The sequence below is a fragment of the Hydractinia symbiolongicarpus genome, chromosome 12, assembly GCF_029227915.1.
Source record: "Hydractinia symbiolongicarpus strain clone_291-10 chromosome 12, HSymV2.1, whole genome shotgun sequence".
Lineage (NCBI taxonomy): Eukaryota > Metazoa > Cnidaria > Hydrozoa > Anthoathecata > Hydractiniidae > Hydractinia > Hydractinia symbiolongicarpus.
In genome coordinates, this window is record NC_079886.1 from 16,036,872 (window position 1) to 16,053,162 (window position 16,291).

The 16,291-nt window shown below is 33.8% G+C and overlaps 2 protein-coding genes across 2 annotated transcripts; one reads left to right on the plus strand and one right to left on the minus strand.

The window, feature by feature from the left end:
* Positions 1–2,826: 2,826 nt before the first annotated feature.
* Positions 2,827–6,185, minus strand: LOC130622475 (uncharacterized). Its single transcript, XM_057437933.1, has 2 exons — positions 5,694–6,185; positions 2,827–4,345 (listed from the first exon to the last, which is right to left on the minus strand). Exons 1-2 carry the CDS (start codon positions 6,019–6,021, stop codon positions 3,621–3,623), a joined length of 1,053 nt encoding a protein of 350 aa, XP_057293916.1. The 5' UTR covers positions 6,022–6,185; the 3' UTR covers positions 2,827–3,620.
* A 372-nt stretch (positions 6,186–6,557) lies between these two features.
* LOC130622025 (protein FAM221A-like) lies at positions 6,558–16,287 on the plus strand. The gene is made up of 6 exons (XM_057437418.1): positions 6,558–6,771; positions 8,299–8,475; positions 8,982–9,237; positions 9,497–9,671; positions 14,273–14,415; positions 15,062–16,287. The coding sequence occupies exons 1-6, from the start codon at positions 6,689–6,691 to the stop codon at positions 15,239–15,241; spliced, it is 1,014 nt and encodes a 337-aa protein (XP_057293401.1). The 5' UTR covers positions 6,558–6,688; the 3' UTR covers positions 15,242–16,287.
* Positions 16,288–16,291: the final 4 nt, after the last annotated feature.

A 16,291-nucleotide genomic window follows, 5' to 3' on the forward strand; every position in this document is an offset into this window, starting at 1 on the left:
GTTTTATAATATTTCTTATTCTCATCTTGCTGAGCAATACAACGTATATAATTTTGTTTTAGGATAAGATATTTTGATGTCACCCTGGTACCTAAGATGAATATTCTTCTAACAACGAAAATCACCATCAATTAAAAGAACACAGATTTGTTAATCCTTATAATATTGGAAAACTGTAAACAATGGATATATATCTGGTATAATCCACAAAGTTGTGTTTCATAAGAGGAACTAAGAAGGTGAAAAAAATCAATCAAAATAACTTGTATTTTGATGTCACCCTGGTACCTATGATGAATATTCAAGTAAATAACACAGAAGATTTGTTCTGAATCCTTATAATATTGGAAAACTGTAAACAATAGATATATATCTGGTATAATCCACAAAGTTGTGTTTCATAAGAGGAACTAAGAAGGTGAAAAAAATCAATCAAAATAACTTGTATTTTGATGTCACCCTGGTACCTATGATGAATATTCAAGTAAATAACACAGAAGATTTGTTCTGAATCCTTATAATATTGGAAAACTGTAAACAATGGATATATATCTGGTATAATCCACAAAGTTGGTGAAAAAAATCAATCAAAATAACTTGTGAATATTCAAGTAAATCATAGAAATGATTTTCACGTAAAACATATACAGATCGAAACAAGAATTGCATGTTAAAAAACGTTCTGTTACAGACTGTAAACTAACAAAATGTCATGTCAACTTATGGGTATGAGTAGGATTTGTATATATGTTGCTTTTTATATGAGAATCTTCATAATTGGCTTATAGTTACTAAAACTTTCTTAAAGATTTTACAGTATTAAAATATTTTTTAAACATAGTTGACAGGGACATGTAAGGGTAAATAATATGAGACATGTTAAATGTTTTGATGTTATTTTTCTAATTTCTAACTCTTTTCTGGCTTAATAAACTGCCTTTCTCTTGTGGGAATTTCATAGCATTAAAATTAATGCTTAATAGAAATTGGTGCAAAACTACACCAGTAACCCTAATGCTAAACTGTATTAACTTCATGAAGAGGTGATTACTATATACTTTTTGTACACGTTTATTATATGTTGCGATCTTACACTGTAAGTCTAACTGGAAATCTTTCATTCTTTTATATGCTGGTTTTCTTTGTGCATTTGCAGGTTCTTAACACAGACTATAATTTTCCAAACAATATTTCTACGTTGCACTACTGTTGACTATCTATTCCTAAAATTGTCTTGTAATGTAATTTTTTGTTGTATTGTTAGTTATTAGACTTATTGCATGTTTTGAAATGAAGCAAATCCCCAACTTATTACTTGTTCTCGTATTATGTGCGTAAAACGAAAAAAGATGCTAAGATACTTAATACCAGTATGTGATTCAAAGAAATTATGGAAACGCTAACCCTGTTTTAAATCGAATTTGCTAACCGGACGCATTTTCCATCCGCATGTTTTAACAAGGATAAAGTGGTAAAACTACGGGGGTTACTGTTATTTGTTTGGCTATAAAAAAACTTTCGTTTCTAATCTAGAAGGATTCTTAATAACTAAAAACCTTACTTTTGGGAAAATTTTAGTTCCTTTTACAGCAAAAACACAAAACGGCCGATTTACCTCGTACAACACCACAACCCTTGACATTACTTTGCCAAAAAATCTATGAAATTTTGCCTAACCAAAAAAAATTCCTAGATCCGCCCCTGCCAAACCCCTTCGAATGTTTGGCACAATAACACAACGAATTAGCAGGTTTTCATCAAATTTTTTGGTAGCGCGCGGAAATTCTTAGAGCCCCCAGGGCTTCTTGTTAGTTTTTATTCGCGATAGCTTTTTAAAATTCTTCATCACTTGATGAATCTAAAAAAAGAGAAGTTTTATAGGACCATTTTTTTCTAATGTAATATAAGAGAACAAGCAATTTTTTCTAAACTTACCTAACGAGATTGGATTATGATTAACCTCCGCCATTTAGTTGGTAAAAAACAACAATCAGAGCAAGTACATACTAACAATAACATATAATAACAAAAAAACTGTACTTTTATTAAGTTTTATTAATCAGCCATATATATTCTTCTTGTCCTTTCCAATCTGTTTTCCTCCAACGCGAAAATGAAGGCGATTTGATCGCGAAACGTTTTTAAATGAAATGAAATAAAATAAAATAAAAAAACACGAGTTATCAATCTTATATAAATAGCAAATCTTACATTTTTCTACTAAATAGAAAAAAACACGTGCGCAAAATTTTATGTTGATGTTTTGCTTTGTTCAGTATTTTTTAAGTTTGCCTTATGTTCGGCATTTCCCCGGTGCAAGTGCGACATGATAAAAAAATATGACCCACCAATCGACTCTTGTAACTAATTTTTTCCTCTATGAAAGGGTAGCCATTTTGATGAAGTTGTGTACTTTCGGCGGGTCGTCGAACTTTCCTCAGCCTTGCGCGCGCAAGACAATATTGACGCAAACAAACGGCCACCCGGCTCCAAACAAGTAATTGAATTTTAAGCAGATAGTGGCATTTCGTACACATTTCAAGCTTTTGATGACGTCATAGAAAATATGCTGACGCAAGCAAAAATTTATTGCTGCCATTTTGTACCTTTTATGACGTACTATAGGTGTGCCAAGTTTGATTCAATTTGGACAAGCCTATGAAAAGTTATTAAGGGAGGGGGGGGATTCCGCCCCCCCCCCCCCCCTCCAACCGAATAGGGTTAACAAAGCTGAACAGGGCTTGGCAATGCTGGAAGGGCTAGTACATAATGACCCGCTAAAGCATAAATCAGCACTAAGCATCTAAATGGCTAGCAATGTTACGAAAACAACTAAGTAATAAAGCAAGATAATATCGAGAAGAGAAAAGCTTCCTCTCATTCGATCACTTCTTTTTCTGCGTCTTGCACGTACTGCACTGGAACGAAATATGTGGCGGAATTGGCGATCTAAAAAGGATTGGATATAATCCGCGATTCGTATTTCTTTACATTGCAGCGCCGCTAAACATATGATATAAAGTTCAGCTCTTTTAACATTTCGACGACTAATAAGATCGCATATGGAACAAACAAACATTCTAACGAATGTGTGAATAATTTCAAAGTTATACCAATAAAATCTTAGTTGTTGAAGAAACGTTTACCAGTTACTATGTTAAGTCCTTTTTCTTTTCGCATCCAAACTATAGAATGTACGTCAGACAGTCTTTTGCTTGAAGATTTGAATCCTATTACCTAGTGAAATTGATCTCGGCCACAGAAGCTATTAAAATTGATGAACTAAATCTTTCTTAGGAGATATATTTGCACAATTCGTCCTCAACATACCTGGTTCGAGGTGGGCTTTGACTTTAAAGTCGCATATTCTTTTTTTATTAGAAATACGATTTTTTTATTGTGATTTTGGTCAGATCACGCCCAGTCCAGTAAATTACAATAACGGACTGTTATGGACAAATAAGGAAAATTATCAAACCTAATTAACCTGGCTCGATAAAATCCTTGAATATACAAATTGTAAAACTGGCTCAGAAAATTGCAGCCATGACTCTTTATTGTTTCTTTTTAAAAGTAGTCTTCAAAACCATCGTTATTTTCCGTTTGATTGTTTGTCATGCTTATTCAGACTGATCAATTTGTTTTAGCTGTGCTTTGAACAAAATGTTGCTTATGTCATGTTTTGCAACGCATTTTTCGCGCTTGTCTAGTTTCCTCAGCTGGCTTACAATCATTGCTGCAAACAAGTCATCGTCATCTTTCAGCACCTTTGTTTCGTACACTAAAGAAGGTTGCGTTTGTGAAACAACGTCGGAACACCCCATCCTAGAAATTTTCGGGTGTGTGCTTTCCTCTTGTATGTTTGTAATACTTCGTTTCCTCAAGTCTACCATTTGAACTTGTGTTGGCAAAGAAGACAGTGAAGAAAGTCTCTCATTACCACGTTCATATGTTACTTGATTATCGGCAGCCGCATATTTTGATAAAACATATCTGCCAATAGATGCCGGTACTTGATGGAAACCCATTTTATGCTGACTGTTTTCGTTTTGTTCGCCACGATGCTCACGGATTATAGTTTCTGTTTGCGCCGCTTGAGCCGGATCATCCTCAGTTGCTTCATCATTTATGTACTCATCGTAACAACGTGTTCCATCAACTAATTTTGAAGACCGAAAACGAATGAATGGCTCAAGCCATTTCATGAACGAATACTTCTCCAAGTCACGCTGGCACTTGTGTACAAATTCTGGAGAGCTTGAATTGTGTGACGCTCTTTTGTAATTCATTTTCTTCTTGCTGTACCGTTTTTTCAACACTTCAAATAACCTACACGCTTCTTCACCTGCAAAAAAGACCGGAAATAAACCTGTACAGTTTTACCAACATATACAAGGTTAAAGTAAAGCTGGATACAGGTAAGAAATTTATTCTTGGCTGGCAGCTATCACCTTTATGCTAACCTACAATCTTGGACAAAAATATTAAGACGAAGGCAGTGTTTTACTCATTATCCAAGTATGGACAAAACTGTCAAACAGTCATTGCTCTTTCATAACGAAACGAACTCCCTAAACACTAGGTCACTCGCCACTTTCGTTTGATTTTTATATCATTGGCTTTTGAAGAAAGATTAGCACAGTATTATGCATACTGTGCTAATAATGCATAAAAATTTAGATAATTCCAATTTTATAATTCCAGGAATAAATGCAAATACTCTTCAATTTCGCTTACGACACCATAACTACAATCCTGTTCATAAGTTTTTCGGAAATTTTCGGACGTGGAAAAACAGCATCGCCTGCCGAATCCTCCACTGCTGAAAGGGTAAGAAAATTCATCTTTGGTAGATGTGTAGGGCGGGTGAGAAACAATTAACGCTACAGGCCAGCGAAGATTCAAGAAATCTCAAAATATGGTTATGCTGACGTCAGCAAGAATTTTTTGCGATTAAACATGTGTAAATGTGAACAAATTCGCGAATTCACGATTACAGCGTTTCTGGAAAAAGACAAAGGTTAGTGGAAATCTTAAAATTTTTTTTGTTTGTATCACTTCTATTGGGGAGTAAAAGCGTTGGGTCGAGGTTGTTAAAGTTCTGTGACAATTTTATAAAATCACTGTCAGCGCGCTAACAAAAAAGCTCGTGAACTATTTGCGGTATAGCGACAAATACAGTCAAATGGAAACGAGCCATTAAGTAATGTAACGCCATTATTATTCGTAAGATGGCGTAAAAAGTAATAGTATTTGTATTTGTTTTTCATATAGCTTTGGCAGGCGAGTACATTGTCTCACATTTGAAGCAACCACTTCTTTTTGCGGATGTTGCATGCACCTATGGCAACCGTCAACCTCGTTCCCACCGCCTGTTGTCTCTTTTATATATACAAGATTGCCTAGGAAAGAAGTTCAGCAGCCGTTCTACTCAGAGATAAAATACGGTAATTTTCACAGTGACTGTGTTAGTCTATTTCAAATAATATTTTTTAAAAACAGCCTGAGTAGCTTGTCGTTGCCAACAAAGTCACCAAGCATTTTATCTATTTTTGTGAATTAAGTTTTCTAAGCGAGATTACCAGGTAAGAATTGTCCGAGAGGAGCAATTATCGAAGGTTATCCTAATAAAAAAATGTTGTTTTGTATATTTTAGAGAGAAAGTGGGATAGGGAGAAGTTTTCACCACTTACCAGTAGAAATACCCTCACATTTTTTTGCCACTTCTCGCCAAGATGTGTTAAGGGGGTCGTTGATTCTGCTGAAACCTTTATCGCTTCTATCGTACAGACTAGGGTAATCGCTCACAATCTTAGCGAGTATTCTATCCTGATCCAGGGTGGTTTGTGCACTTCGCTGATTCGTGTTGCTAGCAACAGCCGTAAAACTCTCGTCATTTGTTTGTTTCCAGGCTTCTGTTTCCATAATATTGTTATTATGCTCGCTTTCCTTATCGACTTTTTCTTTCCCACTCTCGAGAATATTGTTACCGTGTACGGTTTTCTCGTCAGCACACGACATTTCGTTGAAAAAATATGATTCTTTTTCTTTTCCTTATAAAATTATTAAAAAAATTTATCTGTTTCTTTGTGGTTTATTTTGTTTCAGCTTCTTTCGTGTTTTAAGTTCTTAGTCGTTTTTAATCGCAAGACATGTTAAAAACCTATTGTTTGATGAATAAAAACACCAGTGCGATCAAAGAGTACGATTGGATTAATTTCAAGATATTAAGTAGAACTTATTTTGGGATGGTTTCCATCTACAATGAATTACAATTGTTATTTAAAGTGGAAAGAGAAAAATGACGCAAAGTCAAAACAACTTTAATTGTTATTTATTTAATTATTTTTGTACTGTCTTAAGTTATTTAAATTTGATTGTAATTTCGTATAAAGAAAATAAATTATTATTTGTGTATGTGGAAACCATTTCAGCATTGATGTATGATTACAAGGCCATCTCACGGGTTTCCTGTATTGTATATCTTATGTAGTGCCCAGGGCTCTTTTATCGCCATATGGCGAGAGTGTGAAGGAGGTAGCGAGCAAAAACATAATACATAACGAGATAAGCGAGACTACTGTAAACAAATAAAAAGGTAGAAAAGAATGTCCCAATGGATTATGGAGGCGCTCTATAGCTGCTCTAATATTTCCATTTGACACCATTCATAGCTACAGATCTTGCCATGGCTTTTAGCGACAATGCACTACGTTTTAAGATAGATTCAAATGCAGCTAAGTGTATTGATGATTACTTCGAATATACCAGGTTCGTAAGTCAGGTTAAGTTGGATGATATCAGGAGCTTTGTTTAGTTTAGAAATTCTTGTGGCAGACATTGAATGTAAAAGGAGAGGGGAGAAGGATTTTTGTTTCTTTGGCTATAGCTAAATAGTGCTGACAACCACAGAAAATAAATACATATTATTTGCCAAGAAAGAGCTGGCATCCAGGACAAACTCAAATCATAGATTGCTCCTATTAAAAGAATTGATAAAAAAAGTAGCACAGTCCAAGGCACGACCATCTCGATTATTTCAGTCTTTAACTCTTTTAGAAATAAAGATTTTTTTACTAGGAGACAAAAAAATTTACCGTGCGCTTTCCCCCATATGATGGCCTTAAAGAAAAATCCCAGAACATTAGGACATTATTGGCACATGTTTGTACACACTGCTGGCAATATAAGTATGAAACTAATTTTTTCTTATGGCGTGTTTGGTCCTGCCAACCCTTTTATATTACAAGGGTCTCAAAAACTTAAAAACTATTCCACAAAACAGAAGCTCTTTCCATCTACTAAGCTGACATCCTATTTGACAAAATATAAAAAGTGATTCCAGTCCCTTATAGTGCTGAATGAATCCATGACATATTAGTATTTTCTGTTTATCAATATTTTTATTTTGCTAAGGGGGGGGGGACCATTTATCAACAAAACAAGTGTCTAAAATAACATTGTTGCTACATTGCTAAAATTTGACCCCCTGTATCCTGAAAAATTTCATTCACTGGTCCTGAACCTGTGTATCCCTGATTCCAGCTCTTACTCAACCGATATATAGCTAGCTAGCTACTACCGTATGCCAGAGGTTTTGTAATTGAAGACACAATTATACTCACGCCTATTATATACCATAATAATAATTCCCGTAAAAATAAATTTCATTACTTCATGCTAACAGAACAGGGAAGAGGCCAGTCACCCTCAAAAGTATGATTGCTTAGCGTCACCTGACTGTCAATTTAATTTGTGAAAATAAAAACCAAACAATGGTAAAACTTGTGCCCTTTTTTTCTTTCACGGAAGTAATTGGTTGCTATATAGGTTTTTTTCCACCTAAGGCAAAAGTTCATGGTTGTGCATCCAAGCGTCACATGCAAACTCATTGCTCAAAAGAAGCAAACACCATGAGAACATCGTTGATTGGCAGAAATGAAACTTCAAATTGAGGCTAAAAGTACAGCAGGCTTACTTTTATATGTATTACTTATATATATGATATGACCAACTAACTCACCTTTGTAATTAGAAATGACGCTAACGAAACATATTCTTGAGGGTGGCCCAAGGTTGCACAATATAGGAATTCAGGGAATACGTATGCCAGGTGATTCCCTGTGGATTTTTATAACTAAAGTGGAAGCCTTGATAAATTATAGCAAACTATTTCAAAATTTCCAAAGTAAATATAAAAAAAGGTTTCAGTGCCATATTACACCTATATTTTTAGTGGTTATATTGTTGTATTGCTTTGCACACTGTATATACTTCAACGTTAATAATCCTTTTTAGAATTGTAGGAGATGATGATGGGGGGACTTTGTTTACACCAAAACAATACAATGAATACAAGGAAAAGGTGTTGTCTGCCAGAATCAATAATCGCTTATTTGTGTCTTGGGCTTCAGTTGCAAAAGGAATAGAGTGCAAAATAGTTGGTCCAGAGACTAAATGCTTTTGCACTCACCGGTAAGCTTTATTTTCTACTTTTTAGATTTTATATAGTTATTAAACCACAATGCTTTGTTGTTTACACATGTGCACCCTTTCATGAAGGAAACTTTCAAAGTCATTTTGTCTAAAAATAAATATCATAAAGAAAAAGAAATAATGAAAAAAATGCTAATAAAATTAACTTGTTGCCCTACAAAGGTGTGCTGCATCCTGTGAAATTTAGTCTTGGAAAAAGGTGACGAAACGTTTTGCTGTGGAAGATTTTCCCAGAAGAAATATATTCCCTGTTGTAAGACATTTTCAAGATAATTTATTCTCTTAAGAATACTTTCCTGACAAAAAAATTTTTGCCAAGAAAAAGTGACTAAATGCTAGTAACAAAAGTTCTCTCTCGCAAAACTTTTTCCTAACCAAAAGGTAGCCGATTAAACCTCTATGAACTCATAAATGTATTTTTGGGCCTGAAATTAGCATTTGAAACGTATAGTGATTTTTTTCTTGGACTTATGTTTATCCCTTAGGTACAAACAACATAAAACGGATTTTGATGTTCTTCCAACTCCAATCAAATTACCATGCAATGCACCTGATTGCAACTGCAAAAGCTATTCATATGTGCCTTTAAATGGAACTCAGCCAATACGTTGTACCTGCAAGCACTTCGCTGATGAACATTCATTTGTAGGTGCGAAGAAGTGTAAAAAGCCTGGCTGTACTTGTAAAAAGTTTCACAGCGCGTTTACTTGTGGGTGTGGTGAACCAACATACAACCATCAGGTTTGCATTTAGCTCAATATTTTTAGCTTGAAAATTGTTTAGCTATTAGTTACTGTTGTTGTATATGTGGTAGTAGAAAAGCGAAAAACGTGTAATGAGCGTTAAAACGGAGAATAATTTTTTGTTTCGTAGTATCTCTAACAACCTTCAACCTCAACAAATATACAACCAATTACTAAAAAATGTATGAATAAATAAATAAATATGAAAACTTAGGTACAGTATAATACATTATCTAAATTACCGTTTTTTGTATTAGATGATAGTGGAAACGAAGGCAGAACGTGTTACTAGAGGAAAACCTGTCGGACATGATGTTCTGTACAAAGCTATGGGTGGGATAACTGGCTTTAGTTCTCTTGCAGATGGTTATCTAAGATTGGACGACAGTGGTGTTGGTGCACCAAGCAAAGAATTTTTTGAACAGCCTGCAGGTATAGTTATGCTATGCTGCATACTTCCAATGTTTTAATGCTTTATTTCTACCCATTGCTGTATATAATAGAGTGGCTAACGGGACTGTAATTCCTTGAATTCTACTGTGTTTTTGTTGGTACTGGGAATTGTATTGTAAAAAGCCACTTTCGTTGTTCTTGAATTGTTCTGGACTTCAGGTTTATCAACGCTTTTTAGGGTACTCGATTCCCTTAGAACCTTAAAAATGGTAGAAGAAATGATATTTTTCGAACTTTCTGTTTGTTTGCCTTCGGTCGTGGTCCACATTCTTAAAAAAACGTGGAAACATTCTTAAATTCTGTTGGACATCCTGTTAAAAACTTTATCATGAAACAGCGTAGAAGGGAGTTTGTTGACAACTTAAGATTTTATCGGCTGCAAATACATGCTTTATCAGGCATACACCCTATCCCTCTATAATTTAACTTCTTTTATTATAGAAGAAAAGTTAAATTAAATTAAATTAAATTGAAAATTAAACTCCGTTGTAGTAAAATCTTTAACTACGCAGGGCTGAATTTCTTGTATATAAAAACTACATGCGTTTTTACATTTCTTCTCTCTTATCCTTCTGCGACATAGTTTCTAATGTCTTGAAATTATGGTTCAGTTTACAACCAGATGAATATTCTTGGGCCTTTATCGATATTTGTATTTCCTAATAGAACTTCAGGTATTATTGGGTCTAAATGTTTACCCGTGAAGTAGTTCCCTTTTCTTTTTCCATTACTTTCCCTTAAAGTATTTTTCCAGCCATATTTCGCATTTACGAATTGAATTTTGTATTGTGCTACTATCCATCAGCTCATCAATCTCTGCCAATCCTTGCATACTCTCTGACCGTGAATAGAAGTTATATGACGATATCATGAACTCATTATTATAAATAGGTTTTAACCGGGTTAATAATCCACCTGCTCTCGCCTTGTTTTTCAATAGCACGTCTCTTTCGTCACGTGATAATTGATTTTCCAATGTTAGAAAGTCATGAGAGTATTCTCTGTATGAGTTTTTATATGGCCGTGACGTCAATGGGTATTTCGATAACGTCAAATCTCTTGAAGAACGGGAAGGTTCATTTTTCCGCTTTTTTAGTTCTCTAGTTTTGTTTGTGTGTACCGGTGGTAGTTTGAATATACTGGGAATAATAGTATTTCCCGCGCTTTTTTCGCATTTTCTCATAACAAAGTTTGTGTATTTTGTCAAAAAAAAGTTTGGTATAGAAAACACGTTGCAGTGTCTGCCATTCCGAACAAATAAATTTTTAGTTGAACATACGTTTACGTCCGAGCTCACTCTATTTTCTTTAGGTAACTTGTCTATTTTTTCTATTAAAAATAAATTATCTTTCTTCTTGTGTTCGTTTCTTGTTAAATACGCTTTATCTGTGTTCGGGCTTGTTCGTGCTATCGTCTCTTCTCCTGACTGTCTGTCACACTGCGAAAAGTCTTCGTATGGAACAGGTGATAAATAAACTTTTCTTTGAAAAAGATCTTCGGTTAGTTTTTCATATATAACACAGTCGGTCATTGCCCTTTGCTTAATTTGCACGTTCTAAAAATAGACAAAACATCACTATGGTAACGAATATCATCATAGTAACGAATAAGGTTTCATTACAAACATGGGGCGAATTTAGAAATATTGAAGGTTCGGCTTATAGAATGTTAAACACATATGTTTTGTTTTTTCGCTGTTTATTCATAACTTTATTCATTCGCTGTTACTTTTAACGTTTTTAAAATCAAAAAAACATGCCACTTTAACAAAATCAGCCACTTGTTTGATTTTTAGTAACAAATAAAAACCTCTCACATTGTTTAAGGTTTGAAATAATATGTACATAGACACTTTTTATATACCGCACTTTCGTTATAGATTTCACTTTTATTGGCCAGGCGTTGTTTGAAAAGTCGAATAGAACAGGACAATAATTTTGTTTGTAATAACGAACAAGCGAAGAACAAAATATATACTTTGGTCTGTTTCTTTACGCAGTAATTTTTGTCGCAAATATAATTCAGATTTCGGATTACATCCGAGATCTTATTAAAACGGGCGATCTTCTTCTTCTTCTTCTTCGACCGATTCTTAACCGATTGCCGTAACGTCACGACTTTTGAAGTCCGACCTGACCCCGCGACCCAGCGCTACTCCAGCTGTGTGCGTATCTTGATATTCGTTAAATGGGGAAAAGAATTAATACTGCGTTACGAATTTGATCACAAATTTGATCACATATCACATAATGTTATAGACTGTTATTTTAATATTATAATGAGCTATGCTAGATACTCCTTCAAATTTTCGTTTCCAGTTACGTTTTTAACCAGGCGGATTTTGTTCAACTAAACCGAGCTCTAGGGGTTAAGGTACGAGTCTTTTCTTTCGAGATACGGGGTTAAGCTGCAAAATTTTTATGAAGAAAGAGGAATATTTGGTTTGGTTAGTATAATTATTTAACTGCCTAAACTTCAGTTCTATCAACGTTTAAGATATTCTCTTCATTGTGTCTATGTTTTCACATATTAAGATGAAAATATCATCACGTTTTCAAGCCATGTGTAAATCTGAAACAAACCAATTTCAAGATTTTAGCTAGCTAACGTAGATTTTAATGCAGCATCCTGCTGAAGCCAGCTAGCTGTGCCTTATTTATTGTTATTATTTTAAAGTTTGGTATATTATTATTTATTGTCATGTTGGGGTTGTGGCTCTCTTCTAGCTAGCTTTTTAGCTACTTCTTGCAGAAAAGTAAAAGTAGCCAAATGCAGTTTGGCTAGCTACAACAAAATTCTTAATCAATATTTCTTATGCTAAATGCAGTTGGTAGGTAGCAACACCTTTTATTAGTGCCATGAAAACTTACTCTGCAAAATAAAATTGGTGAGTGAATTTTTTAGCTGGACAGGGTAACGACATGCTGTTTTTCCCATGTTTTTATTTAAACCGAAGTTGCAATAAAGTTTTCTTGAAAAAGGTATTATGCCTAAACGCATTGACGACACAGTTTACCTGTACTAAGCGTTCAGTCCAATGTTAATGATGGCTGTTTCCTGATACCACGAAATCGCATTTTGAATTTAGTCTGTATTGTTAATTTAACCTTTTTGTTTCTTTCGTCTACTTCCATTTCTTTTTTTGTTTTTAAACTTAAAAGATCCAACTTTATGGTCAAATCTTAGATATCTTAAACTTGATAAAAATTTTAGTCATGTCACGGTTATAATAAAACATTTCCAAAATATCGCTACACCACAACCAATAATATTTAATAAAATGATATGCGAAAACGTCTTCGTTTCTTTCTAATGAGTGTTAAGTGTAGTGTAGTATTGTACTTTTGTATATTTATTTAAAATAACGGAACAACATGGTAGAAGTTCTGTAACAGGCTACTGGCGACCTAGGTATAGGGAACAAAATTACACACGAACAAGAATCCGAAATCTTTTAGCCTGCAAGGGCTTTTCTATCATTTTATTGGTTCGTTACCTCCTCAACTTTTTTATCAGGCATCATTTAAATCTGAAATCTTTTAAGTTATATTTTTTGTCACTCTCACCCTCACTCGTTATCTTTGACAAACTTTCGCCCTCGTACGTTAAAGTTGTTGACATAATACTTTCGATTTTTCCTTACGTTTCTCATGCAATATTTCTGTTTAAAAACAGCAGTAAATGTTGCATGCTATTAAGTGCTACGGAGTGTATCTATGTGACTTCAATGTCTGACCCTAAAAACATTGACCTTGAGGTACCGCTATTTACCAAAGGCTTAACTTAGCTGCGACTAAATTCTATTGTGTAGAATGACAGGAATATAAGGAACATAAGATACATACGGTAAAAATTACACCATGTTTTCTTCTTGTGCTATCTGTCAGATTGTCGATTGGATCTTTTCAAGGCAGAGAATGCATCTTTTTGATCTGCTTATTCACAACATGACTTTTGAACCACAAAGCGAGTGGTATTGTTTTCCTGCTTTCACGTATGTTTGTCATCTCACAAAATTTTAGTGATCAGATTTCAAGACCACCATAATAAACTAAGAAAATGGCCTAATGGACTTAGCTTCTCGTTTTATTCGTGTGATTTTATACCAACGGTTTCTTATGTGTTTTTTTAGAAAAAAAGGGTGATTTATCGAATATTATATACTGAATTTGTGAATTTCTTTTTCGAGTTGTTTAGCTAATCAATCAATCATTATCAAGGTTATCTTAAAAAATGTATAGAAGAAAATGCGATATTAAGGCATTGCCTAAGTTCAAACGTCTAAAAAGTTTCTTATTTTTTTTGAAAATAAGCAGTAGCAGTCTCCAAAGTTTTCAGGCTCTTTTTACTCGGTTTCTTATAAATGGATTTCTCTTTAAAAATGCGTGTAAATATTATTAAATCTTAGATTTAAAGTTCTTTTTTGTCTGGGGAAAACATTTTCGCGGCACTCAATTTTCAATAAAGTATGGAGAGCGTTTACGTCGAGTGTTTGAAGGAGGGGCAAACAGCAAACTATCGCACTAGTTGAAAATAGAGATCTAATTTGAACAGACGTAATAATTTTGGTGTATATTTAGGGCCGTTTGATCACCCTTTCTTAAAAATTCACAGTAATATGCAAGAGTTGGGATTGGATGACAAAAACAATAACGATGCTTCTTTACAGATGACTCAAGAGGAAAAAGATATGGCTTATTTTGAGAAAAGATATCAACAACGGGTGAGAGTGACTTTCTTCATTCGTACTGCACATGTCATAAAAGCTGTTTCTTTTGTTAGACATCAACCTTATTTTTAGTTTGAATATTTCAACACTTAACTTTAAAAATACATTCTCAATTTCTCCGGTCTACATAAAAAAAACCTTTCGCTTTAAAACATTGTATACGTATTGTTAAGGCTTTTTCTGACTAATTTTGATCACGGGAATTGCTTTTATTGTTTTCTGCAATGTATCTTTTTCAAAAATGTAAGATGTAAAATACATTTAAGAACGGCTAAATTCAACTTAGAAACGATGATGATATCGGATTTGTTTGTTTGTTTGTTTAACTTTCATTTAGAATGTAAAAATTTTTACACCGCTAACACTGATATGGCCACGGGGCCTAACCTAAATTATATTTGCAGACATTAAATAACAACGCGGTCATAGTAAATACAGGGTTTCGTTAAAATTTAATTTTACGAATTAAATTTTAAAAGCTCACTGATAAATTAAACTTTTTATTAAGCCTCATTGCTTAAATTTGCGGAGCTTGATTTCGCATATTGGCCGCAAATTTCTTCCTTCACAACCTCCCTTCAAATTACGTTTGATAATTAAAAATAACTTTCTTTTTAATGTATAATCTGGTCTCTTTCAGCTGAAACAAGAACGTCTTCAAGCGCGTGCAAAAACCAACCCAAAAGCTTTACCATCAAAACAAACACTTTATGGATCCTCTGGAACAAACGCAATGTCTACCATGTCGAATCCTCAATCACGTGGTAAAAAGCACGTGACACAAGAGCTGCTATCCAAACAGAATAGGCAAAAGAGATAATACAACATGAAAAGATAATTCTATGGTTTTTTGAGAACTCGACGTCTCGGAAGTACAAATGTCAATTTTCCATTTCTAGATCCCAACTAATCCTTACAATGACGAACTTTGGTGTGCTTGAGTACTAATATGTGATTCTACTGGAAATTAAAATATGAAAAAGAATTGCAGAAAATATTAAAAAGGAGTGATCAAGAAATCTACACTCACCAACTTTAATAGACTGTGTTTTTGTACATGAAACTTAGACAGTTGGCTTAGGCTGAATGTTCTTTAATTTTGTTGCCAATTTCTTAAGTCGTATAAGATTCAACCTTTATTTAATGCTCAAAAATACCTTGTCCACAATACTTCATTCAGTTTACTGCCTTAAAAGAATTAGTTTCCGTGGGTATTGTTATTTTTTTCTTTTCGAAAAACTATTTACATTATTTTTTCTTCTGATTTACCTAGAATAACATATACTATATATATGAATTTCAATTTCAGCAGTTTTTATTTTATACTTCTACATAACACCTAAAACGGTAAAAAATGGGAAGAATATTATTTTAATAAAACAAGTATATTAATAAATACTGCAGTCCTGGGACCAAAATTGGTGAGCAGGCCAAAGATAACGTCAACAAAAGATTTTAAATAAATTTTCTTTTGCATTGTTTTTCTCTCTAAATGGATTTTTCAACGGGTTTTGTGGCCAGAAATCTCTCACTGTTCACTTTTTGTAAATATTCTAATCACAATAAAAACGTATAGGAATGTCAGTGAGGTGGAATCCGATGCTCCGAAGGAAATATTTTCGTGAATGTAATATGATTCAAAAATGGCGTTTAAAATATTGTCAAACAAGTGGTTTGTGCGCCAAGATGTAGTTGCATTTTTATCTATATTCTTTTTAGCTATATATATCTTATTTTGCTTGCTTGATAAAAGTGTGTTTCGTTTTTTATTTATTAATTTATTATTTATTTGTTAACATGCTTGCTTACGAAGATTGTACTATTGAACTGATCTGACGTAAAAATATATAAATTAAGCCCTGTTAACGCT

Excerpts from the sequence above, each read along its gene's own strand:
- LOC130622025 (XM_057437418.1), top strand. The coding sequence starts at position 6,689 with ATGGCTTTTAGCGACAATGCACTACGTTTTAAGATAGATTCAAATGCA. Across the intron at positions 8,476-8,981 it reads AAATGCTTTTGCACTCACCG|GTACAAACAACATAAAACGG; the intron begins GTAAGCTTTATT and ends TTTATCCCTTAG. Across the intron at positions 14,416-15,061 it reads AGAAAAGATATCAACAACGG|CTGAAACAAGAACGTCTTCA; the intron begins GTGAGAGTGACT and ends GGTCTCTTTCAG.
- LOC130622475 (XM_057437933.1), bottom strand. The coding sequence starts at position 6,021 with ATGTCGTGTGCTGACGAGAAAACCGTACACGGTAACAATATTCTCGAG. Across the intron at positions 4,346-5,693 it reads ATGTGAGGGTATTTCTACTG|GTGAAGAAGCGTGTAGGTTA; the intron begins GTAAGTGGTGAA and ends TCTTTTTTGCAG.